The sequence below is a fragment of the Solenopsis invicta genome, chromosome 3, assembly GCF_016802725.1.
Source record: "Solenopsis invicta isolate M01_SB chromosome 3, UNIL_Sinv_3.0, whole genome shotgun sequence".
NCBI classification, from domain to species: domain Eukaryota; kingdom Metazoa; phylum Arthropoda; class Insecta; order Hymenoptera; family Formicidae; genus Solenopsis; species Solenopsis invicta.
In genome coordinates, this window is record NC_052666.1 from 18,722,242 (window position 1) to 18,748,488 (window position 26,247).

Consider the following 26,247-nt stretch of genomic DNA (forward strand, 5'->3'; position numbering starts at 1 on the left):
ATCGGTGCGGTGGTCCACAACGAGGTATACCAGAAGTAACAACAAACAAGATTCGTTTTTTATTAATTAATCGTTTATAATAACATTGTGTGTGTGTTTTTATGGGCTCTCTTAAATCTCCCCTTTTCTCTTTATATATAGCAGCTTCTTTTTTTTCTTCCTGTTTCTCTTACTTCACCTCGATCTAACAAGGAGTAAGATCGTCACGCACCGATTCATAGAAAAAACAAAGCGCAAGATTACTGAATGACAAACGTAGCTGGCGTACCTCTCTCTTGGCATGCTTAAGAGACGACGCGATATATTTTCTTTTTATTAATATTTTTTTTTCGTTTATATTGAAACGTGTTATATATCGATTTGCGCTACCTTCTGCTCCCGTTTCATACGTCCTTAATGTCGACACGAGAGAAAGAATGACAATAATTGGCGACTAATTAACACCGTCCGGATAGCTTCGTAGCCTCCTCCTTGTACCGTCCCTCTATCAGTCACTTTGATTCGTTATAGCGCTCTCTCCCTCCGTCAGTGAAGCTTTCCTAGTGAACGAAAGTTCACGGATCCCAGAACGATCGTCGTCGATCTAGCTGGAGAGTATCGGTGTCCGTTTAAGATTTTTTTTTCCAATTTCGATCTCGACAAACTCCTAAAATAAATCACACTTTGAAAGTAAAAATTTTTCTTTTTTTATCAAGTACAATCGCTTTTATCTCGCGCGGCGAACGGAGAATTAATTGTAAAATACTTTACTGTCAAAGAAACGCTCTTACAATTAGACAATAACTCTCAAACGGACACTTGCTGTCGACGTGTCGACCTGGGTTGTGTGATTCGTATGTACGCGCGCGCGCGCGTGTTTGTGTGTGTGTGTGTGTGTATGTGTGTGAATGCGCGGAGGGCGGGCGTTATATTTTATTCTATTCGACACCTAGTAGGTGAAAATCAACCCAGTGCCTTACACCTAAAGGTATCTACGAAGACCGAAAGAAACGTCCGGAAAATTGTGGAGAATTGTTGGGCGCACCTGCGTTCCTTTCAGCATTCGAGAGCTCGCTCGCACGCTCGCTCGCTCGTTTATTTGTTCGCCAGTCGATTTCATCCTCGACACCCGATCGCCACGATATCAAAAGAGCTACACGGATCGTCCCATTCAGAGGCTAAAAGTCGGTAACGATGAGAATGTACAATGAAATATACAGAGGCGTGAGGCTCGATAAACGATCCTTAGAGGTACTCGGTGGACCTGTCGCGATTGGTACCGCCGAATTAAGGCCGACGATCCGTCATAGCGATTGCGAAGAAGGTAAAGATTATTTATTATTTTATTCACCTCCAAAATGGAACTTACAATGAAGAAACTCTGTCGGATAATTATAGAACTTTACAAACAGCAATTCACATTCGACATAGGACAATGCGAGATGCACCGCTAGTTATGAAATTTAGGGATGGATCGGGATTGACCATTTAATCACATATTGGACGTGGGTCGATTAAAAATTCAGACTTTTAGCTACACACGAATATCACGGCTTTTGAGAAGATATAACGTAGTTGTTGATTCTTCAATGGTTTATGCCTTTATGCAATGACGGATCGAGGGGCCTCAAGGAGCGATATCGCCGCGTAATCCTACCCGCGCTCGATCGTTTTGTCGCGTCTCGCTATTTTATTGTTCTCGTTAAACGATCGAATCGCTATCGAATCGCTGGCGCTTGGTCTGGACCGCGCGAAGAGGATGAGCGTCGCAGATATGACCCGTTCGAACGTTGTAACGCGAGATACAATGAGTTCGTTCGCGTGAAAGTTATATAGGTGCGTTTTAGGGTGATCATATCTAAAAATCTAACGATGATAAGTAAAAATGCTTATTTCTCTCTCTCTCTCTCTTTCTTTCTTTCTCTCTTTCTCTTCTTCTCTCTCTTCGATTTTGTACCGTAAGTAAAAGCACTAATGTGTGCGCGCCGCATCGACAATTAATTTCTCCCCTTTCTCTCTTCTCTCACAATATTTTCCTCTCTCTTTCGAAGACCCGCTTCCTGTCGGAACCCGTTCGACATCTCGCGTCGCGGTGCTCCCATAATTCTCTCTCTCGCTCTTCTCTCTTACAATATTTCCTCTCTCTTTACGCCTATAATCAATTTTAAGTCCGTAACAAATATGTATACTTTCTCGCTCGCGCGAAAGAGAACTATACACGGCTATATTATAGAGATACGTGGGATGACAGACGCAGAAAACAATATCGAAGAAAGACACATAACGACCACGACATACGTGAGAGATTACATACACTCGCTATTAGCGTCTTGGTACTCGCGTTATAATCACCTGCGGTATATCGGAAACTTCGGTATCAGTCTTTTTTTTTTCACATCGCCTGAATCAAGATTATAATACTAGTCGGATATGAGTTTCGGTGCTATCGTAAATACAATGAGAAAATTGTGAGGGCGGGAGGAACAATAAACGAAAAAGCCGCAAAAGCTGCGAAAGGGCCACGTGCTCTAATAAATAATATCGCTATCATTTCTCACTCGATCATTACTATGCGAATCGTATAGTTCCAGTCGTGTAGTTCCGTAAACGAGCGTTGATATTCTCTTTCTCTCTCTCTCTCTCTCTCTCTCTCTCTCTCTCTCTCTCTCTCTCTGTCTCTTTCGCTTCAAAAGTATTTATATACAATCTTTAATTGAAAAATACAACGCGATAAAAATAACTTTGCGAGCGGGGGGATGCATTCCCCGTCATTGCAAATCATTACGTATGGTGCATAGATATCTTCGCGGATTTATACGCAAATGGTTGCGGAGAAAGCGACGGATTCTCTCGCGCGATCATCCGATGCTACACGACCAGACCTGATCAGTAGTCGATCGTCGGACGCGCACGGTCAAAGCCGAATACTATCGTACTATTGCGCGACAAGGCAACAATAAAATAAAAAAAAGCAGGTAATGCATTGACATTCGAGTACGTTTGTTCTGTCTACTTTTGATTCAGACAGATTTCACTCCATGCAAATGTAATCATTCATGCGTAAGCTTGTGTAATGGAAACACCGCGTTAGGGAGACACGTCCGTCTTTCGCTCGCAATTAATTTCTATGTATGTATCTTAATATTTACAGCGCTTGCGATAAATCTCATTATCATTTAAACGACAATCGCGTTTCTCTCCCCTGTCTCAGGAGGTTTAACTAGTTTTAACAATTTACGTGTGGAAAAACTCTGATCGACAAAAATAAGATATCTACCTGACTGCACGATGAACAAAAACGAGCTATTCAAATTAATTTTATTCAGATAGTGAATTATGACTTTTTTAACATTAAAAATTTTGTTTGGTCCATAGACGTATACATGGATGTTCTTATTATTTTAATATCGTTCCGTTTATGTCAGAAAATCAACTTACTTTAAATTACTTTTATGTTGCAGTATTAGCCCTCTCACTGTCATCTTAGAATACGTAATATACTAAATTCTAACAAAGTGTGATTGTAATATTATTATGAGATACTGTCTTCCCAAAAAATCATTAAAGCTGTAGTGGGACATGCATGCCTCGATGGGAGTGAAAGGATTGAATCGCGATCTTAAGTTTTCTAGAACTTGGTTCGTTTCTCGACGGAAATGATTGTCTCCCTATGCGGTGTTCTCTTCTTCTCAAAATCTCGAGCATGTCTTGCTGTATATGTATATTCACCATCGCCAAAAAATATACGAGAAGCGAGTACATACACAGGACAGGCGCGAGTAATAACAATTAAGTACAAGTTTGCGTCAATGACGTGAAGTTGATACTGGTGACAATAATGATAATGATGATAATAATGATGAGAATAAGGATAAGAATGAGACTAAGAATAAAGAGAATGCTAAAAATAGTGAGGATGGTGAAAACAGTGAGGATGAGGATAAAATGTTGATAATGATAGTGTTGAATGATTTGAAATTGGATCCGGAAAAGATTCGTCGCTCTTTCTCCGCCATATTTTTTTGCTAAATATATCTTGGCGAAAGAAAACAATCGAAGGTAAAGATACTTTGTACAAAATACGATACAAGTAGCGATGTAACAACACTTTGCAATAGTTAAATATATGTATATATGTATATATATGTATATCTGTATATGCATATGTATATATGTATATCCCGTTACCGTATTTAATACGCTATAATCTCCCGTTCCATCTCGCCTATTTCTCTCTCTCTCTCTCTCTCACTCACATACACACAGTTATGATATATAATTACCGTTTGATACGCGGCCGATTCGCCCGCCCCGATCGAAGGATCGTAGCGTTTCGTGTCTGCGTTTCATTGGTGTCTGACTCCGTGGTGTTGCTCCGTACTCCGTTTTGCTTCCGATTTTTGTGCGCCATTCAAGACGGGTCCGATGACAAACGGCCCTATCGCCATTCATCCTCGAGCATCGTCTCGGATTCGTTCAATTATCTCCCGATCCGAACAGGCGATCCCGATTCCGAGATTCATCCGAGCGGCTAAAACACGAGGTTCGAGGATCTCTCTCTCTCTTTCTCTCTCTCTCTCTCTCTCTCGCGGTCCGGACACAACGATTTCATCTGCGCGCATTCGGGAATGCTGGAATAAAAGCGAAGGACGTAGGATAATGTAAGGGAATATGCGAAGAGGGAGGGGGAGGAGGGGCTTCCAGGCTCACACACACGCGCGCGCGCGCACACACACACACACACACACACACACACACACGGGAACAAGAGAAAATTGTCAAGACGAGAGATCGTGATCGTTTATTCGTGTATGCGCCGCTACGGCTCTCGATATAGCGCGCTCAATTTTCACGAGAGAAAGAAAAAATAACTAGAGAATTATTGATTAAAGATATGATCATTGGTTGCTGCTGGGTGAAATGGTTCTCCCAAGGCACACCCACGTTGTTGTCGCGTCCCCACTCCTATATGGCGATATGATTATCCCTTTGTAGGTCGGCCTCTATCTTTTTCTTCCGTCCACGAAAAATCTGACTTCGGCTTGTCTAGCTTCGCTTTATCAGTGACTCATTTTAATACAGAATTTACGCGAAATGCTTCTCTTTCTCTCTTCTACGTACACTCGATACAATCTGTATCGCAACAAAGGTTTCTGTTTTACTTTGAGAACCGAACGGCGCTCCGAATAACGCAAAGAGAATGAGGAGAGATTGGAAGAAACAGTCGCGCAGATACGCGATTTATATGATTTGGCGCGCCGTCGCTCGAAGTACATTTCGCAGATAGCATTGACCGTGACACTGATTATCTCGTGTATGCTAGGAGATTCTGCGACGGTTCGGCGGACGAGCAATCGACAAGTATCTCTTCAATGGACCGCCCAGCATCGATCGAGGATCCTATCGTCGCGCAAAGAAGAAGACGAAGTAGCAGAAGAAGAAGATTTCGGAAAAGGAGGATTAAAAAGAAGTTCGATGAATCTTGTACGTATTTCTTATCTCTTCTCGATCGATGGAATCATCGGTAGATTCTCGGTGTGAGTGACTTTTATCTCAAGCAATCTCCACCGAACGTTCTTTCTCCTTTCCTCTATCGCGAGGCTCGTTCTCGATTTATGTTTGCCCAGCGACGGTTCCTCTTTATTTTGCAGTAATTAACGATTAATAGCGAGTAGCAACAATAGCAGCAACAGCAGCAGCAGCAATGGCGGCGCACTCTTTTCCGCCTTGTCCTCTTTGTCTTCAGCAACAATATTCGGTAAGATTGCGTCCTCGTTGCATATCTTCCGCTGTCAAACGACGTTCGTCGTAATACTGATTTATACAGCTCGTGATCGACGAGATTGACTTTGCGCGCATGCGAACGTTGAGCGCGACAAAAACGAAACGGAAACGACAATGTATCGTCGTTATTATCGTTATCGTCGTCACCGTCACGTCGTTAGCGATCGCTTCTCCTCACTTGCCCAATCCAAACTTCATGAAGATGAGCTCCTTCCCTTTGGAGAGTATATCACCGCCTGCGCTCGCGCCGGCCATCTCGGTGAACTTCTGCATCAGGTTCGGCCCGGTGCTCTGTTGCTGCGGTTGCTGTTGCTGTTGCTGCATCGGCTGCATCGGCTGCGTCTTGGATTGCGCTGTTGGCAGCACCGATGGTATTCCTCTCATAGGCTTGCTAGTGCTTTGAGGACCGCCGAGTTGCATCCCAAGACCGCCTGGTTGATTCTGCTGCGAGAACGGCTGGCCCATTTGCTGTTGTGGTTGCGATTGCTGGAACGGTTGCGTCTGTTGTTGCGAATACCCTTGATTCGATTGTTGCTGCTGCTGGTAGGGCTGATTCGGTTGTTGCTGATAGGGCTGATTCATTTGCTGTTGGCTTTGGTAGTCCTGTTGCTGAAGATGCTGACCCGGCCCCTGCATACCTGGCATGTTACTACCAGCGATCCGATTGGCCACGCCGCCCCTCCCCTTCCCCTAAAAACAAAGAGATATCGTTAATTCAATCTTTTCCTTTCCTTGACACTAATTATCTCGTTTTCTTGTTTCGCTGATATCCAATCGGTAGCAAATGAATAAATCGTGTCTAATTTCTTCGCCTAATTCTCTATCGCGCGCGCTCTATCGTTACTTTCGCTAGTGTCTCTTCTGCGAGGCTATTATCTTATATTCTTCTATCATTCTGAAGAGTCTACGGGCCGCTAACGCAAATAAATTGTCGACAATTCGAAAGAGATATGTGATGACTTCCGTTTCATGTAATGGTACAAAAATAACTGGCGGGAAAAAGAATATTGTGAGTATATATGTTTCGAGATACGAGAAAGAAGATAAAATATAAGGATGGACGAAACTTATAAAGATCTTCGTTGTCGTATTTCAGATTCGTCCTCTTATAGAATATATGTTAGTGTTAGGACGATCATGTCACGATGATTTAGCGAAGCGCAAGATATGTCTTCTTTTCTTCTTTTTTTTTTTAATTGCGGTGATCTTTATTAAACTGACAAAAGATGGAATAAGACGATGCTACGGCATGCTGCAAGATTTCAAAGCGTTTCACATGGCATATATATATATATATATATATATATATACATATACGAAAATACATTGACATGAGACATACACAGCTCACGTGCCATCTTCGACGCGCGTATTTCGCAATAAAGCGCAACTCATACTTGCAAAAAGGACACATACAACTAGGTAAAATGCAAAAATAGTGACTCGAACAGCCGTTGGACTTTTCTAATAAAAAATGACTTTGCAATTTCTTCTCGATCCACGATGTGTTTGAAAAATTGATATCTCAAGAAAAATTTTTCCTTTATCTTATGAAGAAATTAAAATATTTGAAATATTTCTTATATCTATTATATTTTTCAATATAATGTTGCACTCATGCAAAAGAATTGAATCATTCAATATTTATAGCAAAAACAGAATCGCGAGTTAGAGCTGACAGCGAAGCACAGAGAGCGACATGTAATGAAAAATGCTTAAGAATACGAAACCATATTATTTTTAGTGAAGTTCCAGTCTCTGTAACTCAATCTGATATCTATATTTTATCTATATATAAAAATAAATCAAATAAAGAACTTGAAAGAACATTCTGTCGATTGATCGCATCTTAAACGGATAATAATATGCAAACGTATTCAGAAAACGTTAATTCGTTCTAGAATTTAATTTCGATAACAAAAAAAAATTGCAAGTTTTCCTCTCTCCATTTCTCTTCGAAAGGAAATTCGCAACTTATGGTACAACGACTTGTCGATCATGGACAATCGTCGATCAGTGGAAGCCTCGACGTACCTGAAGAACAAGCGCACAAAAAATGTGGATAGAAAGCACACACGTTCGACAAAAAAAGCAGAGAAAGAGAGAGAGAGAGAGAGAGAGAGAGAAAGAGAAAAAAGAGAGAAAGAGAAGAAAGCGCACGAAGAAATTGTCGGAAGAGGAGCGGGCTCACCTGTTGCTGAAGGTGGGGCAGTACGGGACCTTGCTGATGGGCACCCATGACACCGCCGCCGGGTGGCAAGTGACTGGGCCCATGCTGATTGGACGTGGTTACGGTCGTGTAGCTGTGGTGATTCGCTTGTTGATAGGCTAGATGCGGTGGATTGTTTTGATGTTGTAGTTGATGTTGTTGGTTGTTCATTAGTGATGGTGGTGGTTGTTGTTGTAGTTGTCTAGAGTCTAAGTGACAGACAGGGACAGACACAGGCACAATGCAGGCATCTAGCAACAGAGAAGAGAACAGAACCGTGTTGTCATTTATGGCGCATTTATCTCTTACTTTTTCATGTTTTTTTTTTTATTTTGTTCTTTATCTTTTTAAAATTTTTTTTTCTTTTTCCTTCGAGTCGATCGAGCATGCCGCATCGGGTATACGCTACCGAAGAGTCGCGAGTAGCGAAACGTTATCGTCTCGACGAGATCGATAGATCATTTAAAATTTGAATGAAGAGTCCCGGAATTACTTTGGCGAGATCTTGTAGGTCACGCGAGTTTCAACACGACGTCGCCGTTCCGTTTCGCGATATTCTTGGACGAGAATCTCGACCGCCACCGACATCGTTTATCGTCGGTGGTATCAATCAATGAACAAACGGAAGAATCAACATAAATCGTAAATGGCCAGCATGACAACACGACACGAACGACAATCATGTGACACGACGACCATCGATCAGTTCAGGCACACAGAAACAGATCATGTCGGTATAAAGTAAACTGTTATATATCACAGCGAGACATGATCGTGTGTATATAATCAGTCGATAAATATATATATATATATATATATATATATATATATATATATAGTGTAAATATATAATATATACGTATGTATATAATATAGACAGAGAGAATAGGACAGATACGTAGAGTAATAGTAACAGAGGCAGATAGTGCCCGGAGAGAAAAAAAAAATATATATATATATAAATATACGTATATACACGTATATATAAATCATATATACGTATATGAACATATATATATGTTAGATATACTTATATAATATAGAAGACACTGAAAGCAGCTTGGTGTTTCATTGCATATATATATATAATCTATCGTCGTGTGTATGACAGCACGTGTTACCAAACGGACGTTCACCAAAAATTCTCTTTATATACATGTGACGCGGAGAATTTCTATCAGTGTAACACTTGTTGACAATATCGTGGCAACAGTTAACAGAACAACATGACGCTGTTAAATGCCTAGCGTGGGTATCGGATGTACACATTGCTTGGAAGAGACCGGTGTTGACCGGCGTGCGTGTGAAGCGGCACAACGAGTGTCCCCTCTTGTCGAGGGGTACGTGTATAGGGCGTATCGGACACGCGGGTTTGCACACTTTGCTCCAAAATAATTCCATCTAATTATACGCCGCATGCTCATTCGGCTCGAATTGCATATCGATTCGAATTCGCCAGATTGCGCAATGCCAATCAATATATCAGTGTGGCCCTTCTGCCTGTCGTCTGGCACACATCTGGTTTCGTGTCTTGTGTTGCTTGACGCTTGCATTTTCGTTTTTGCCACACACCGATGCGACGCTATCGCAATCGATTCACTTGCATTTCACACGAGGTAACAATAACGCATCTTCGCGTCCAATCAAGATGCTCGACCGCCCCAAGACGTGATTAACGACTGCGTCGCGTCGGTGTGAAAACGTCAACAACCCCTCGAGCCAGTTTCAACATCCCATTGCTTCGAATCGCGAAAGGATGAAATTTTACACGACACATGGCAATCTCTTACTTACAGCGGAAACCAATAGCTTTTGATAATTTAAAAATTTAACAATTTGACAATTTCCCCTTCCTGCATAGCACTACGGATGCTGCATTATTACATCAAGACATTCATGGTGTTTAGAAATGTCTAAACAATATTGATGTACACACAGAGGAAAAGAATTTTGCGGTCAAAACAAAACCGTTTTGTTGCTATTACTTACGATGTGAAAATGCTCAAAAAGTAGCTTTGATAATTGACATTATAGCACTCTATTCTTTTAATAAAATGGACAAATCTCGCCGAGCAAATTTGCGGAAACACGAGTTTGTAAAGAAAAATACAAATAAATACAAATATAATATTTTTAACGAATCTTTTTCGTATAATCGGATCTGCTGTGACAACTGCTGTAAAATATGCTAGACTAGCAAACTTTTTCTCCGTGCAGAACACATAATTAATTCTGATGTCGTCTTGGCTTGAGGAGCTATTCATGCCCTGATAATAGGTACTATAAGGAGGATTTGATGTATATGAATGGGATATGATTGCGTGTTTACCTTTGCCACGTCGGTGACCGGCCGGGGGTGGTTCCCGAGGAGGTGGTGGAGGCCCCCTCGCACCCGGTCCTTGGCTCTGGCCGCCGGGTCGCCTGCTACCTTGCGGCGGTTGCCCCTGATTTTGCCCGGGTGCCTCTGTGAGGAAATTACTCGGCACTAAACCGCGCACGCCGTTCAGCTCGCCCATGTAAAATCCGTCGTCATCCATGTCACCGTAGACATATATCTCGTTTCCGGTTTGAAACGTTAATTCAACTTGCTGCAAAATTAAAGCAAATTAATAATAAATAATGAAAACTATTACAAATTATTATATAAACATGCAAGTCTAGCAATCGATTAACTAGAGACAGTTAAAGAATTCTTAAGACTCCGATTAAAGATGCATCTAAATAATATATATGAGTGAACTTTTTAATTTAGAGTATTATGATAAAAATCTTACAGCATCAACGTTAGGGGATAATTCATGAGGATCATAATCGTAGAGGGCTATCATCTTCTTCACGGGCATGCTTGCATAAATGTCACCCCATCTCTCACTCTGTGCGGGTCCTCTCCTACCAGGTTGTGCTTGACCTGGTGGATCTTTAAGCTCCTCCACCATATTGTAAGGAACATATCCTCGCCTACCGCGACACTCGCCCCAATAAAAACCGTCAGCATCTTTTTCGCCGTATACCTATGGAATAAAAACGTATGAGATTTTCTTTTCATATAATGCAATGGTTATCATTAACAGACTTTACAGACACAAATATAAATCAAGTATAGAATTGAATATACCTCAAGTCATCCAAAAGTTTATAAAAAAGCTATATTACGTATAATATTTCTTTACGGCAAACATTTAATTCAAATTTAATTAGTTGTAATATTTTTATTTATATTTAATTTAAACTTAAATAAAATAAATTTAAACAAACACAAATATTAAATGAGACTGAGTGTAAAATACAAGTATGTTATAGAATAAGAACCTTGATGGTATCGCCTTCGGAAAATGGTAATTCCTCCTCGCATGCATCTGGATTTGGTGACATGGTCGTAGGATCATAGTCAAACAGTGCCACGAACCATCGCTGCCTCTTGTTCATTTGTTGAGCTACGTTCGGTGGATGACTCGCTCCACCTTGAGCCTGCGGTACTCGTCCACCGCGCCCATAAACCGGTCCTCGTCCCCTTTGAGACGGTCCTAAACAATATTAAAAAAAAAGTGTACATAATAACATGTGTCTTATGGATTCATTTTATACACTTAAAGTTGACAGACGATTATACAACACGATTCGTATACCACATCAAATACTTCAGCGAGAGAGTATAGAGTCCAAGAGGAGAGAAGAATGCCGTATATAAGTACACATACATCAGGATTTATCTTCAGAGTTGTAACATAAACAGCGATTTTCCGAAATAATGAGTTAGAATAGAAAAGGAAATTATGGTTAAGTTAGAAATTGATGCAAAGAGTGCAAAGAATTCCATCACAGCAACACAGTGGCCATTATATCTACCCGTTTGGTCATAATAAGGATCTTGCGGTCTACTGCTGGGACCGCCCATGCTAGGAGACCTATGTGCTCCAGGCGGGCCCTGAGGATCCATTGTCGCGCCATATCGATGTTGCGGGCCGTGATGCTGTGGTGGCATTCCCCGCGATCTACGCGTGGGATCGTCCTCCTCGCTATAATTTGCTTCACTCGCAGAATCTTTTGTGATTTCCGGAATTCCTAGACGAGATAATTAAAAAACGCGATTAAATAAAAGCATAAATCGCGCAGGGGAGCTTGGGTTGTACGAAAATCATTCATATTGTCTGACGAACCCAGATTCCCTTGCGTCTTTATATTTCTGGATATTTACCCATTTGAGGAATGCTCTGTCCGGGGTAAATCTCCTTGTCGGAAAGATTCTCGTCCGTCTCGATGATAACCTGACCGTGAGCGTCTACTCTGTTAGCCACGTGTCGTCGCATATGCGAGGGCACGGGCGCGTTCGGGTATCGCTGACTTACGGCTCCCATACGATGGCGACTGGAATCATCCTGAGGACCCATAGTGGACTGCTGTTGTCGTTGATCCACCATGTGCGGGAGTCCGCCATGAGACGGCATGTGAGCGACGGCGGGACCACCACGAAGCACGCTGCAAGGTATCGCTGTTGCGCAACTATCGCCTGATTGACTTTCCCTGCTCTTAGTCCTGACAGTGATATGCTTCGGGTTAAGACCCATGAGCTTGTGTATGTCGACTAGCGCGTGATCCCCGGTGGGACTGTCAACATCGGTGACCTTCTTACCATCGGCGTACACCGCGTAACCGGTGACGGCCGAACCGTTTAGGGCAACAGGCTGCCAGGTCACTAGCAAAGTGCCGTCCTGCGGTCCAGCCTCCACCTGGAAATTGGATAATATTACGCAACATTAGTGTCTAAAAAACTTTTCTTAAGGATCCTTGATAGAAATTCTAGAAAATCTAGTATCTAACTTTGATCGTCCAATTTTTATTCCATTCCTGGGAAACTTCGAAATGTAACGTTGCACTCAGAATTTTTATCCTAATTGTAGAAAATTTTAGAATCGTAAAATTTAAACATTCAGATATAAAATGTGATTATGTCTATTATGGAATTATATTAACCTGGATATCGACCGGAGGATCCGGCAATCCCTTGGGCAACGTTTTAAAGTGGACATGGCAGGCAAGATTATTTGCCGCCTGGGCATTTTGGTCCTCAAAATGCGTCGCCCGCAGGTTCTTCGCCTTGACGGTCACCCTATATATCGTTGACGGCGCCAGGCCAGTGATAGTATGTCTGTAGACGCCCGGCTTCACAGTTCTAACTTCCACGTTGTTCACGCAGACGACGTGCTGATGGTTACTGTTACTGGGTAGCCAGGATATCACGGCACTAGTCGCCGTTACGTTTGATGCTTTGACGGCAGTCGGCCCCAGCGCGATGTCTTTGCCGATCACCATCGTGCAAGCGGCATCGCGCGACGTCCTTCTCGAGTGCGTGACCGAGCGCACGCTTATCCTATGCGGCTGCATCAGCGAAAGAGCAATTTTAAGACAATTAAAATGGATTACATTAAAAGAGATATATTTAATATTTTTGTACAAGTCAATCCCTGATTTCGTGTTACATGTCCTGAAATCTTAGAACTATATATTTAATTTCTTGTACTAGTCTAAAAAATTTAAAACTTCATTTTTTATATATAAAAAACTTTATATAGCACATAGGTAATTTTGCTTCCTATTACATAGATAATTACGCAAATTGTATTAATTAATAATTTTATTATATTATTTATTAATAATATTTTAATATTAATTAATAATTATGACTTTAATTAAAATGAGTTTTCTTTTGCACTGTGTAAATTCTTTAAAGTTTAATGAATGATGGTTTTTATTACGAACCCGTGTAGAATCGACTCCTTCCACCAAGGCCCTGGTCCTCTCGGTGGCCTTCACCGTGACTTTCAGCACGCCGTCCACGTAGACGTGATAGGATTCGAGTTGGTGCGTGTTGTCGGGTGCAGTCCATCCGATCAGCACGCTCTTGTTGAGTTGTCGCTCAAGCGTGAGGTGCTGCGGCGCCGGAACTAGGTCCGAAAACATGTAGACTTCTTCAGGAGGAAAAGACAAAGACAAAGCCTAGCTGTAGCTAAGGATCTCTCACTATTGTCTATCTCTCTAAGCCAGCCTAATCCAGCCAACACTTAACATAGTGCAACGGATTCGGTTTTCTCTGTGTTACCCATTTTATTTTGTGACTATTCACTCCGTGAAAACCGGTTCGGGATTCAGGCGTGGACGTTTACTGTGTGACGTGTTTACAGACCTTTTGTTTCAAATTATCAACATGCGACAAATAAGACAAGGGAAGAAGCTGTAGGAACATACAGAGGATAATTTGGTATTGTCTCTTGGGATATTCGACATCAAATTTAACATACATGCGCACACATTAAGCAGGATCGACAAATCGTAGAAGCAATATTTTCTCTAGAAAATAATTTTAACTACATAAGGAAGAGAGCGAGGGAAAAGAATCACGCTATTTTAAAAATGTGAAAAACACATTTTAAACACATCGCTAAAAGCAGATTGGTTTTTATAGGTGATCCAAGTACCATATAACTACATATATTTACTGGATTGCGGGGATAGACTATGTACATATATCATTTAATTTTCAGCGTTAAAAGCATGCGTCATGCTACGTTTTGTTGAACGTCATAACGAATTGACGAGGAGTACTAACCTGGTGGTTCTTGTTCATCCTCCTCCGCAATATTGTCGAGTTCCGCGTACGCGGATAGTTCTGCTTGACGATTCCGGTTTCCTTCTTCCAATGCGGCTAATTCTAAATCAATATCTTGCAGATAGCACTAAAATAGATCAAATCACAATTATTATTTTCATCCAATTAACACTCTTTAAATAAAATATTGATAATCAATAGCACTATTGAGAATACAGTAACAGATTTTATTTGTTACGAAAATATAAATGCAAATAGAACGCGACTCGTTAAGTACCTCGTTAGCTCTTAAATTGCTCACTTGAGGGATATTCGTCGAGGCAGAATCGTCTACGTCCCTGAGGCCGAGAACGGCTTGATGAAATTCTAGCAGATCGTCGCCTACCAACTTCTGTACAAAGTTGGCCGGCACCAGACCGCGTCTACCGTCGAGTGTCTCTGCGTCCAGAAAGCCGTCTTCGTCGGGTTGGCCCCAGACTAGAAGGTAATCGCCACCTTGGACCGGTAGTTCCGCTTCCGGATTCGCGTTCGGCGAATGTTGGAACGGCTCATAGCTAAAGCGAGCTATGTAAACATAACATCTGCCCTTGCCGGGCACGTCCAGCATGTCCACTTGACCCTCGGATATAATGTCTTCGGTGTTGGTCAGTCGGTCCAAAGGATTTGTCAGTATACTCGTGGGGATCTTCGGCATTTGCCTAGGGCCAAGAATATGATGACCGGTCGCAGTACCGGGCACGGTCGGCGAACTGGCACGCAAGCTCTGTTGGATCTGCTGGATAATCGCCTGCTGCTGAAGCTGATTTGCCTGCGACTGGGCGGAGAGTTGCTGCATCGCTTGTAAAGGATCGCCTATTGCTTGTAACAGGCCTCCTGAACTACTACCTGCACGAGTACACGATTATTATCAAAACGATCAACTAACGCCGAAAATTGGTCGTACTATCTATATAAATGTTTTACATTAAAAATACTCAATAATTCAATTTAATAATGTTATAACTCATCTGAGAAAAAAAATTTAAGTCCAGAAAATAAAATTTAAATTATTTTCTTAAAAATATTAAAATGGCTACTAAATCTCTTAGTAATGTGTGTTAGTACGATAATTCTGACCTGAGCTTACGCCCGACGTCCCGAAAGCGTTGGTCCCGACGGTAGTGGAGTACGTCGATCCACTGGTATTAGCGAAGGTGCTCTGACCGGTGGAGAAAGGAAGAACGGACTGGGGTACGCTTGTGAGTCCCCCGAGGGTGGAATGAAAGGACGTGGTGGAATACAGCGGCAGCGAGGATAACGTTGTCTGCGGGAGGTTCGTTTGTGGCACAGTATAGTTATGATGTGCCAACTGAGTGTTGTAGCTGGTCGCGCCCGAGCTGTACGTCCCGTTTGGATGCGAGGCCATGGACAAACTAGGATATGTCGTTGCCTGCGCACGAGACAAATTGATCTTTGTAAAATTTACAAATCTTTTTGTTACTTTTAATGTTAGCGAATAAAAAAATTAAAAGTAATCGTTATTAAAAATTGCGAAGCTTAAATCAACATTAATTTCATTGGAATCTTATTTTAGATAAATATTTGGTAAACTGGATACTAAAAACAATGCCATCCATTCTATATCTACATCCATTCTATATCTATAAGCCTCCACGAATTCCGTTACTTCGCTTACTTGCTTATAAGAAAGTAATCATGATTGAATAATTGACGACACACCTGTTGACTCCCATTCAACTGATAATTCTGGGCGGTCTGGGCAGGCTGTGTATAGTGAGGTATTACGCTCTGGCTGGCCGATGTCAGGTACGTGGTCGAGGCCGGATGCTGCTGCTGCTGCGATTGTTGCTGAAGCGGCTGCTGATACGTTTGCGTATGAGGATAGCTCTCCTGATACTGATTGCTTGTGAAATGTGAAGTGTGCGTTTGTTTCTGTTGAGATGGTAGAACGCTTTGAGAATGAGAACTCGACATCTCGTGCTGCGATTGCTGTTGCTGATACTGTTGAATTTTCTGCTGGAAAGCGGGCTGCGACTGACTGCTGGAGAGTGATGGTGCCGGCGGGATAGGCTCGCTGTAGTGATATGGTGGTCCATTCGGCGTCAATGGAGGACAACCAGGCATCATCGGCGTTAATGGCATTGGTGAACCTGCGTACTGTTCAAAGAGGTTTTATCAGTAATCAGCAATACAGAAAACAGAGAAAATACTAAAATAAGAATCGCAATAAGAAAGTTATTTAAAGAATTATTCTTGTTGGAATTGTTATTTTAAATTTCTTTCGATCTTCCGTTTTAATGAAGATTAATAAGAAAAATTGTGTAATATTGTACATTATTATGCAAACGGATTACGTACATGGCTCAGCTGGGTAGGCATCCCGAGGTTGAGGGCGTGCGGATGAGGTGGATGCTGATGCTGACCGAGGTTGGGAAGATTTTCCGAGCTGGACCTAAGGATGCCCTGCGTAGCCGAGGGTTGTTGCGTGGTTATCGCGCCCCGCGTGTCCAATTCGTGCAATATTCTGCCGGCGCTGAATTTATTTTGATTAATAAAAAAAATGCGTGCGAGTTTCATATACAAATCACACAGTTAAAACAAATGACGTCTTTACAAATAATTAATACCACGTCTACACAAACTGACGCCTTTATACTCAAATAGAGTATGCAAAAAACGACGATAGCTATCGTAGCACTTTGACGAGTTCGCGGAACTGATTCCTCACGATTAAAAAGATTCACATTTCATCATTCCACATACCTAGTATCCTGCTCGATCTTGGCGATGATTCTATCAATCTCGGAGCCGGCCGGTGGCCAGGTGGACGTCGGGACGTTCGTGGACGTGACATGTCCCATGACAGGTCCCCTGCTGCGCGCACGACTCAGACTGGTCAATTCCAGCGACAGCTCCTCGTGCTTCACTATTTGCAGCTCGGTCTTCTTCTCAAGCTCCCGGATCTTTGACTGCAACGCCTCGACAGATTCCGGGCCCTGATAGCGTCCTGCTATCTTCTCCCGCAGTTGGTTCTGTGCATCCGCATGCTGCCTTTCCAGCTCCGCTCGCCGGGCTTCCGTCTCCCGCATTTGCTGAAATAATCGATCATATAATTAGCATCATAAAATTCGTTAATATTCAATAAATAAGACATGCTCTTCAGCACGTGATCGACCTTAGAAGCGGTTTGTCGTTACGTAGACACGACAACGATTTGTTAAAATTGTGCTGATGTCTCGATTAATAATAGCTACATTATATACATCACTTTATTATCTCAAAGCACGTAGTGAAATGTTATACGAGATAAAAGTTCATGTATTTTTATAAATGCTTAATACTAAAAATAAAATTTAATTGCAATGTACATTTCATAGGTTGTAAGATGCGGTGACTCTATACATTATAGTACAGAAGTCATTAACGTGTTTAATGTATTATGATACTTTACGGTTTAACATATAAGGAAATTTTATATTAGGACTTCTTAGCGTAACTTTAGTTATTTGATGAGTTTCTCGTGGGTGAAAACAACGGAAGAAGAAAGAAATGGATTCAATTCTTTTTTTAGTTGTAAACCTTTGTTTCTAATAATCCGGAGCGACGTACAATTGGATACGCGACAAGGATGTCACGTTTATAATGAAGGAGGGAGACGGCTTTTGTGTTCCGATTGCTCCAACTGATCTCGCTACATGTAATCTAGCTGTGTAGAAATCTCTTGTCGAAAAACGGTATTAAACCAAAATGTGAGGACAATACTGATAGACCCGCGTTCTCTTCGACATCTCCTCTTTAACAGCTTCTTCATAATTAGCTAGCAATTACAGCGTGATGCTCGTCACTTTATAATCCGTAAAATTGCTTACCACTTCGTGAAATTAATTGCTCAATTATCTCGATTGCGGTAGATCGAACTTCTGTCGAGTCAGTATTAATTTTCCGCGTACAGATTTCCGAGGAGTCCTCGAAGCACGGCGTGGCATACAGGAGACATAATTCCAGTCATTAACAAAGTTTAAGCGGTTTTATTTAACGCGCTGCAAAGCCGCGAATTAAAGCTCCCCCCGAGAAGCGGAGCAATCATTACCGGAACGCATTAATAAGAACTTTTGTTTTTCACATTAAGTGCGCTTTATCGAGTGCCAGCCGCGCGGAGAGTGAAAGAGAGCTTTTCACGGACCGCGGTTCATTGTCGACGGTTCACACGTAACTTTCGCGCGCGCACACGTGTGCGTGCCTCTGTGTGTGCGTATTGATTACATGCATATTACCTTTCCACGTAATCTGTTTAATATCAAGGACTTTCGGTTCGCGACAAAGCGCACGCACGCGTTTCGCGAATTGGTCACTATCGCCATACAGGATCTTTAATTTTTGGTAACTGCAAAATACATCCTTCGCCGAAGATACTTCCACCGCATGCTTAAATTAATTCGGTATCCTCTAACATGAAAAGCAACACGCAGAAGTCTTACTTGAAAAAATTAAATAAGGAAAAATAAAAAAAAGTCTTTCACAACACTTTTCATTCATTATCTTAAAAATTGTGTTTAATCAGAAATTAAATGACCAATTAATAAACAATTGATAATAATTTTCCAAATAAAAAAAAATAAATCCAGATGACAAATTCTTAAAATAGAATTCTAAAAATAGAAGGGCATGCAATTTTTCCTTTTGTCTTATATCAGTTATAGTTTTATATTGATTGGTGATGAACATAAAACAGGTCGATTCTCACCTCCAGGATGGATTCGAGAACTGCGTCCTGCATGATGGTGGTTCTCGTGGAGGTGGTAGCCCCGACAGCGGATCCGGTACCGTGCAGCTGCGGAGCCGTGGAAGCGCCACCTCCAACACCACAGCACTGCAACATCCCTGAAGTCTGAGACCCTCGCCAGTCTTTATCGCGGCCGGTCCCTATCGATCTAGCGTGTGTGTCTAGGAGCTATCTTAATTAATTGGGCGGCCTTTGCGCGGCCCGCCGAGCCGTGCCGCGCACCGCACAACGACGATCCCACACACACCTAACAGTGCGACTCTATTGCAGGGCAAAGGGGGATTTTCTTATTTCTCTCGTCACATGCGTACCCCGCCTCGGGAACGAGCCGGGACTTGCTCTCGTCGCTCTCTTGGGAAACGGGGGGACCTCGCGTTTAAGGGAAACCAGCGTTCTTTCGCATCGGATCGGCTGATTTGTAGTTACATATGGGGTCATCCTAGGAGAAAACGCACGTATGCAAAATATTTCTTAATTCATTAATGAGGAGTGACTCTCTCGCCATGATCTTATGTTATCTGATTCGGTAAATGTGGGATGAATATTTAATGAGTGAAATTATTAATATGGTCGTTAATTATAAGTCTACGAAATACGAGAAATGTATGTCGTAGACAAATCGTGTAGTCAGATATAGCGTGAATTAGGTTGCATCGATTTGGCCCTTCATTTGATAAAGCTCTTCTCAAGCAGCCTGATTTTCTTATCTATTTTGCGTAATGCTTTTAAATTAGGTATATTCTTATACGATGTTAACTCTATACGGTCTTTTTTTAACTCTTTTATACATTTACTTATACATTTACAGTCTTTCAAGTTACCTCGTGTTTGCGATATTTACTGATCGGGAAAGAATTGCTTCTTACTTTTTTCCAGGATTGTAAATGGCACTGTTATCGTTGATGCTTCATCATAATATTCAGCTGTTTCTCAAAATTTGTAAAATTTTGGCATGTATAACGCAATTTCTTAAGGGATAAATTTTTAAAGTTAGAAAAAAGTGATTTAATTAATTTCACATTTTAATAGGATTGGCATCACCTAATGTTAATCCTATTGAAAATACGTGGGTATTTATCAAGGTAAAGCTTCGTAGAAAAAAGATTCACAATTTGAAGCAGCTTTTGCGACAAATTCGTGTAATCTGGAAGTCTCTAATGAAAGAATACGTCGAAAATCTCGTCCAAAGTACGCCTCGGAGGTGCCAGGCAATAATCGATGGATTTCACGAGCTATTGAAGTAGAAGCATCAAAGTATGAATCAAAATCTTGTGATTTATGCAAAAAGTAAGAAAGCAATTCTTTCCCAATGAGTAAATAGCGCAGACACGAGGTAACTTGAAAGACTGTATGCATATTTAGTATTTACAAATTTTCAAAAATGTGTGACAAAGTGTTTACTAGTTTTTATGTTATTTAAAGTTGAAACAACTTTAATAGCTCTTAAATGTTTTAGTGTTTTAAATCTGGACGCCGTTTGAAACTAAAACATTTTTACATATTTAAAAAGCAGAGATAAAAATAAAATTTTAATATCTTGAAATTAAACATCTCTTTTTCAAATATCGATTTTTTAAAACAAAGGATTAAATTTAATATATATGTAATAGTTAATTTATAGATACCGCAATAATTTCAATTCAGGCGATAAACAAACATATATTTCACATATACGCAAAAGTTGAAGTTGTTTAGCTTCAGTAGTTCCTAAGAAATTATGTCAGCCGACTTGAAAAATGTATTCAATTTTAAATTTACATAACATAAAAACTAATAAACATTTAGCCACATCAAAAATTAGTAAACATATACAAGTAGACGTACAAAAGCATGAAAGAAAAATGTATAGCAGTTTTCTTTAAAAAGAAAGTTGCAAAAGTATAAGTAAACACTTTCGCGTTCTAGATCAGAATACTCTCTAAAGGGCTGCTCTGGCCGCGAAATTGATTGCGAGAAGTCCCTCGTTAAGTGAGAAAGTCATCGGCGCGATTATTGGCAACAGGTATCGGCGCGAGGAGAATTCGATCAAGTTTGTAATCCGCCTGTAGAAATCCTCGCTTCGGTTTGCGACTTCATGGTCGATGATCGCTCGTCGCTGGCGCCCACAATGAGTCCAACCGACCGCGAACACGTATTTTAACACCGGCGCGAGCACAGCCAGGGAGTATTAACTACAGTGCGCGAGTTGTACAGTATGATATTTCGTGTTAACGCGTCGCGTGCGGCCAAGTGCTCGACCTGTGGTTTTCATGCGAAAAAGTTGCCGTGATTGAGACCCACACGCATACGCACGCACACATGTACACATACGCACACATACGTACGCTGCACTTGTCACAGAGTCTCGTTAACGCGCCCGTTCACGACGAGCGCGACACGTGCCTTATTATTCGCAGCTTCAGTTAACGATTTACGCGCGCATCGTGGAGTTTCACACCCTCGTCCGGTTATCTCCGCATCTGTGCACCGAGATAAAAGTGCATCCGACTAATTTTCCCGCTTTCTTCCTTGCCTCCTACGATTACCGGAGATCAAACGTGACTTTTTTTCACCGCGGTATTCAATTGTCATCAGTCATCTACTTTAGACGCGCGAAAAACGCGAAAGAAAAAAGATCTTGTTTTATTCTGCAAAAAAATCTAACAAGAGAGAGAGAGAGAGAAATAAATGTCTCAGTAATTAAACACGTAAATGATACCGAGCCAAGATCGTTAAATTTTTGTAAAGATTTACAACATAACATGATGTAATTGTATAATTAATTAAAATATAAAATATAAAATGTTATTGTTGTAATAACACATAAAATACAAAAAATTTTTAAATTATACCGAAAATAATAAAATATTTGAATCAATAGTCGAGCAATCTAAAACCTTTAAATTGTCTTTGATGTCCTAAATACTTGTTCTAATGTACTGTTTATAAATACAAAAAATATCCTAATAAATACATGATATTTCTTCAAACATTTTAAAAACATCATCAAAATATAATCTCTAATTGTGTAACAAATTTATTTACGTAACGTTAATATTATTTAAAGTATCTATTTTATGAACATTTTAGTATTTAATGATAACAATTAAAAATAAATATTAAAAATAATACATTTAAGATAATAATAAGTTTCTTTCTTCGAGTATAAGGACATGTTTGCTGGGATATTTTCCTTTAGAACTCTTCGCGTGTATTTTTAATTAGAGTCGTGTGTTAGAAAAATATGTATCGGTAGATATACTGAATCGATACAAAATGAGTTGGTACGCGAGAAAAGTTAAATGATCTGTAACAAACGTTCGTTATCGATAGAATTAAATGCGATAATTGGCGTAAGAGCGTGTGTAACGCGTTGTAAAAATCATTCGCGCGCACCCTATCATTAACAATGAAGAGCAAGGAAAAAACAGGCACAGCCTTCCATTTTTCTTTTCTTTCATCGTCTTCCTATTAATGCGATTTAATAGCAATTCTCTCTCTCTCTCTCTCTCTCTCTCTGTCTCTGTTTCTTTTTCTCTCTCCTTTGCGCACGTACGGTCCATCCTCTGATACTATTTAATTGCCGTGTAAGCTTCCGCTCTTTGTTTCTCTTTCTCCCGACACTGACGGACACAGTGAAAGCGACGATCAGGAAATTATCCGCTTTTCTGCCACGCAAGTTCATGAACGTGTTGACGGACAATTGCCGTTACGGTGTGCACAGAGGAACAAAATGTGATAAAATGAACTACGATACGAGAATGAAAGAATCGATATAATATCCTGAAATAACCGAGTGGTCAAATTTAAACTTTCTAGCGCACGTATATGGAATACCAAAAAACAGAGATAAAAATAAGTTTGTGTAGATTACGCGAATATTTGTCATCGCGATTTAACGACTGCAATTCCACGAGAGAAATATAAAATCTTTTTCTCCGATAAAAAAACCGTTCCCTTTATCCACGCATCGTGAGTTAATACCAGACTCTTATATTAGTGCCGAATTATCGATTTTATTCTGCCGCACGCGGTTCAGCTCTCTCGCGGCTTAGGTAAATACATCTTATCGCTGTTACTTCATGGCTACTTTGTTTTTCACGGCGCAGAACTCTTCTCGCTCATTAACCCTTTAATACCTTGAAATGATCGTCTTATGTAAATCAATTGAGATTGATTGGACAATCATGAGAACGTTCATGTTGAGTCAAAATAACAGAATTACGTAAACATACATCAGCAATAAAATATACTTGAGGAAAGTATATAAAATCACACAAACAATACAAGCACGAAGACCTAGCTGCGACCGTAGTAGGAATTCTTGTTCAATTTGTATTGATACAGCAACGGTCAAAATATCTCTCTCTATTACAATAAAATATACATTTTCGAAGATTTCAGAGTTTTCATTAGGAAAACTTATAAAGAGAATAATTTGCTATTAATTGTCATTTACACATTTTAATTCGTAAGCACTCGTGGACGGGCCAAACTGATCCAAACGTAAGCTATAAATTTATTAATTATATTATGTAATAAAATATTTTTAAGCAATAATAAATGAGGTAGTTGTTTTAACCAATAAGTAAATTAAGCCAATTGTGTAATTTACTATGTCATATTAATTTACTATGCTACATTATTTTATTCTATCTTAATGTATAACTATTATTACACAAAAAATTAAATTAAATTAGGACTGATAATGTGAATAACACACAATTGACCAAAATACTATTTTTCTTGATGCCTAATAATATTTATATGAATTTTGGCAAATTTTTAGCTTACGCAACATATTTTTAAAAACATAAATTTTCTTGATTAATTTCTAATGTTCAAAAATGATTTTTTTTATATTTAAAATATATTTCAATTTATAATTACTTCAATAAAATTATCAATAAAAATAAAAACACTTATGATGAAAGTCACGTGAGTACTTACAAATTAAAATATTCAATATTCAGATAGATATTTACTTTACAAATTGATAAAAAAATTTATTTTGCAGACGTAAAAAGTTCTCTTTTGCAGAGTAAAACATGACGATGTCAAACCATTACGAGTTAAGACGAGAAGTTTTTCGCGGAACGACTTCTTTGATACTTTCGGATGCCTAATTTATCCATGAAGAGTACGTCGTCGCGAGAAATCGATACCACAAAATTTCATGGATCTGATAACAGCACGAAGCGTAACAAAGCTATGGTATTAGATAAAAGCAACCTTATTGCAATAAAGTAACTGAAGATGTGTGAATGGAAAGAAATGTGCGAAATACGGAAGAAAACGAGCGAACAAAGAAACACAGAGCGAGATAGACGGAAAGGCGGCGATAAGGAGACGACAAAAAATCCTACCGGGTGCTGGCTGGCTGGCAACGATTCGATCCAAGATGCGGACAAGAAGTGCTACGTGAACAGACGGATAGGGCGATATCGAGGAACACCTCGATGGCGGACGAGATAGCAACTGATACGCGGAGATAAACGAGCGGAAATAGGCACTTTTGCCAAAAAAATCCGAAGGTGAAGGAGTTTGAAGAAGTCTCGTTTAATCGCTCTTTGAAGAAGAGACAGAAAGAAATAAAGAGAGAGTGAGAAAGAGAGGTTCCGATAAAACACTGCACTTCCGGTCACTGAAAGCCAGCCCTCGACGACGATTCGGAGGACTGGCCATCCACCTGCGAAACACTTTGGCACCTTATCGGTCGACGCGCGGGAATCGAGCCTCGTGTAACCTAATCGGCAATCAGAACGACGTCGAGGGGACGACACGGCGATAGCGACGGGGCTGGAGGAAAGGCGCGCGCGATCAGAAACAGAGAACGAGGAGCACTAAACGCGGAACGACTTTCCCGGCGGGGCCACGACTTGAGTGGCCACGGCACTGCTTATTGATCTCACTAAAGGGCGAAAGGTACGTAGCGTACATGTGCACCCGGTGCGCACCGGATACCACTGCACAACGGGCACGTAGTGCAACCACTGTCGCGAGCAGTGGCGGTGACGGCAGCGACGACGACGACGGCGGCGGCGGTGGTGGTGGTGGTGGTGGTGGTGGTGGTAGTAGCGGCGACGGCGGTGGCGGCGGCGGTGGTGGCGGCGACACCACTGACACTCCACGATTATCGTCCGCCATACTGCTCCGCTGTCCCGGTGCCGCTGCTACCGCTACCATCGTCGTCGTCGTCGTCGTTGCCACCCTCGTCCCTGTCACTGATACTCTTCCGCAACGAACTGTCACTGTGAGCCTCGACACGTTGAGCTTGTGGATCGACCGGGTCGGACAGACAGAAGATTTACTTCCGGGAACACGTCTCGCACGAATTATACATTCGGGGGTGTCGCCTGCGACGTTCCGCTCGCGCTCGTGGCACTCACTCGCTCGCTCATCGCCTCCTCGGTAGCTCGGTAGTCGGACCGATGGTGTCGAACGGTTAATCGGGTTTCCTTTCACTCCCGTTCGCACTCTTCATCCAGGCACTCCTCTCTCTTTCTCTCTCTCTTTCTTTCTCTCTGTCGCTCGTTCTCTCGCTCTCGCACACTTTCTCTCTCTCGCGCACACCCTCACCCTCGCACCGACTTGCACCAGCTTCCACTCTATCTCTTCGTCAACGCGACACTTACGATGACCGAATCGAAGGGATTGTGGCAGGCCAGGGCTGCTGCTGCTGATGAGCGAACTCTCCTCGGTACTCGCCAAGCTTTTTCACTCGGCTATCATCCCGTACAACCCCCAAGATCTGCTCGGCCGTGGAAGGCAGGCAGGGCTGCTGGAGTCGGGGGTAGGGGGTGATGGTGGTGGTTGCTCACCACTGTCGGGGGGAGGGGGTGCCGAGTGGGGGTACAACGGCCCGTGTGGGGCGGAGGTGTATCCCCGTACGATGTACAAGGGACGGCA

The 26,247-nt window shown here is 41.4% G+C and overlaps 1 protein-coding gene across 11 annotated transcripts; it reads right to left on the reverse strand.

Annotated features, from left to right (window-relative positions):
- Positions 1 to 36: 36 nt before the first annotated feature.
- LOC105194544 (RIMS-binding protein 2) lies at positions 37 to 26,134 on the reverse strand. Of its 11 annotated transcripts, none has more exons than XR_005574288.1 (17): positions 19,321 to 22,132; positions 17,340 to 17,668; positions 16,935 to 17,109; positions 16,296 to 16,733; positions 15,693 to 16,005; positions 14,878 to 15,461; positions 14,577 to 14,703; positions 13,730 to 13,938; positions 12,944 to 13,348; positions 12,168 to 12,699; positions 11,819 to 12,034; positions 11,282 to 11,496; positions 10,747 to 10,983; positions 10,302 to 10,560; positions 7,955 to 8,223; positions 4,263 to 6,453; positions 37 to 646 (listed from the first exon to the last, which is right to left on the reverse strand). XR_005574288.1 is itself a non-coding variant. In XM_039446653.1 (17 exons), exons 2-17 carry the CDS (start codon positions 19,351 to 19,353, stop codon positions 5,938 to 5,940), a joined length of 4,857 nt encoding a protein of 1,618 aa, XP_039302587.1. In that variant the 5' UTR covers positions 19,354 to 19,446; positions 25,974 to 26,134; the 3' UTR covers positions 52 to 5,937. The 11 variants fall into 11 exon arrangements, 9 of the variants coding, with proteins under 9 accessions (XP_039302587.1, XP_039302585.1, XP_039302583.1 ...); XR_005574289.1 differs by having other exon boundaries at positions 52 to 184; positions 370 to 6,453; XM_039446653.1 differs by adding an exon at positions 25,974 to 26,134 and having other exon boundaries at positions 52 to 6,453; positions 19,321 to 19,446.
- Between the last annotated feature and the right edge of the window lie 113 nt (positions 26,135 to 26,247).

What these genes read in the sequence shown, in the direction of transcription:
- LOC105194544 (XM_039446651.1), bottom strand. Translation starts at nt 19,455, where the DNA reads ATGTTGCAGTGCTGTGGTGTTGGAGGTGGCGCTTCCACGGCTCCGCAG. An exon ending in TGCCTACCCAGCTGAGCCAT is followed by an intron (nt 16,734 to 16,934) that starts GTACGTAATCCG and finishes CTCTTTGAACAG; the next exon opens with TACGCAGGTTCACCAATGCC. An exon ending in AGTTGAATGGGAGTCAACAG is followed by an intron (nt 16,006 to 16,295) that starts GTGTGTCGTCAA and finishes TCTCGTGCGCAG; the next exon opens with GCAACGACATATCCTAGTTT.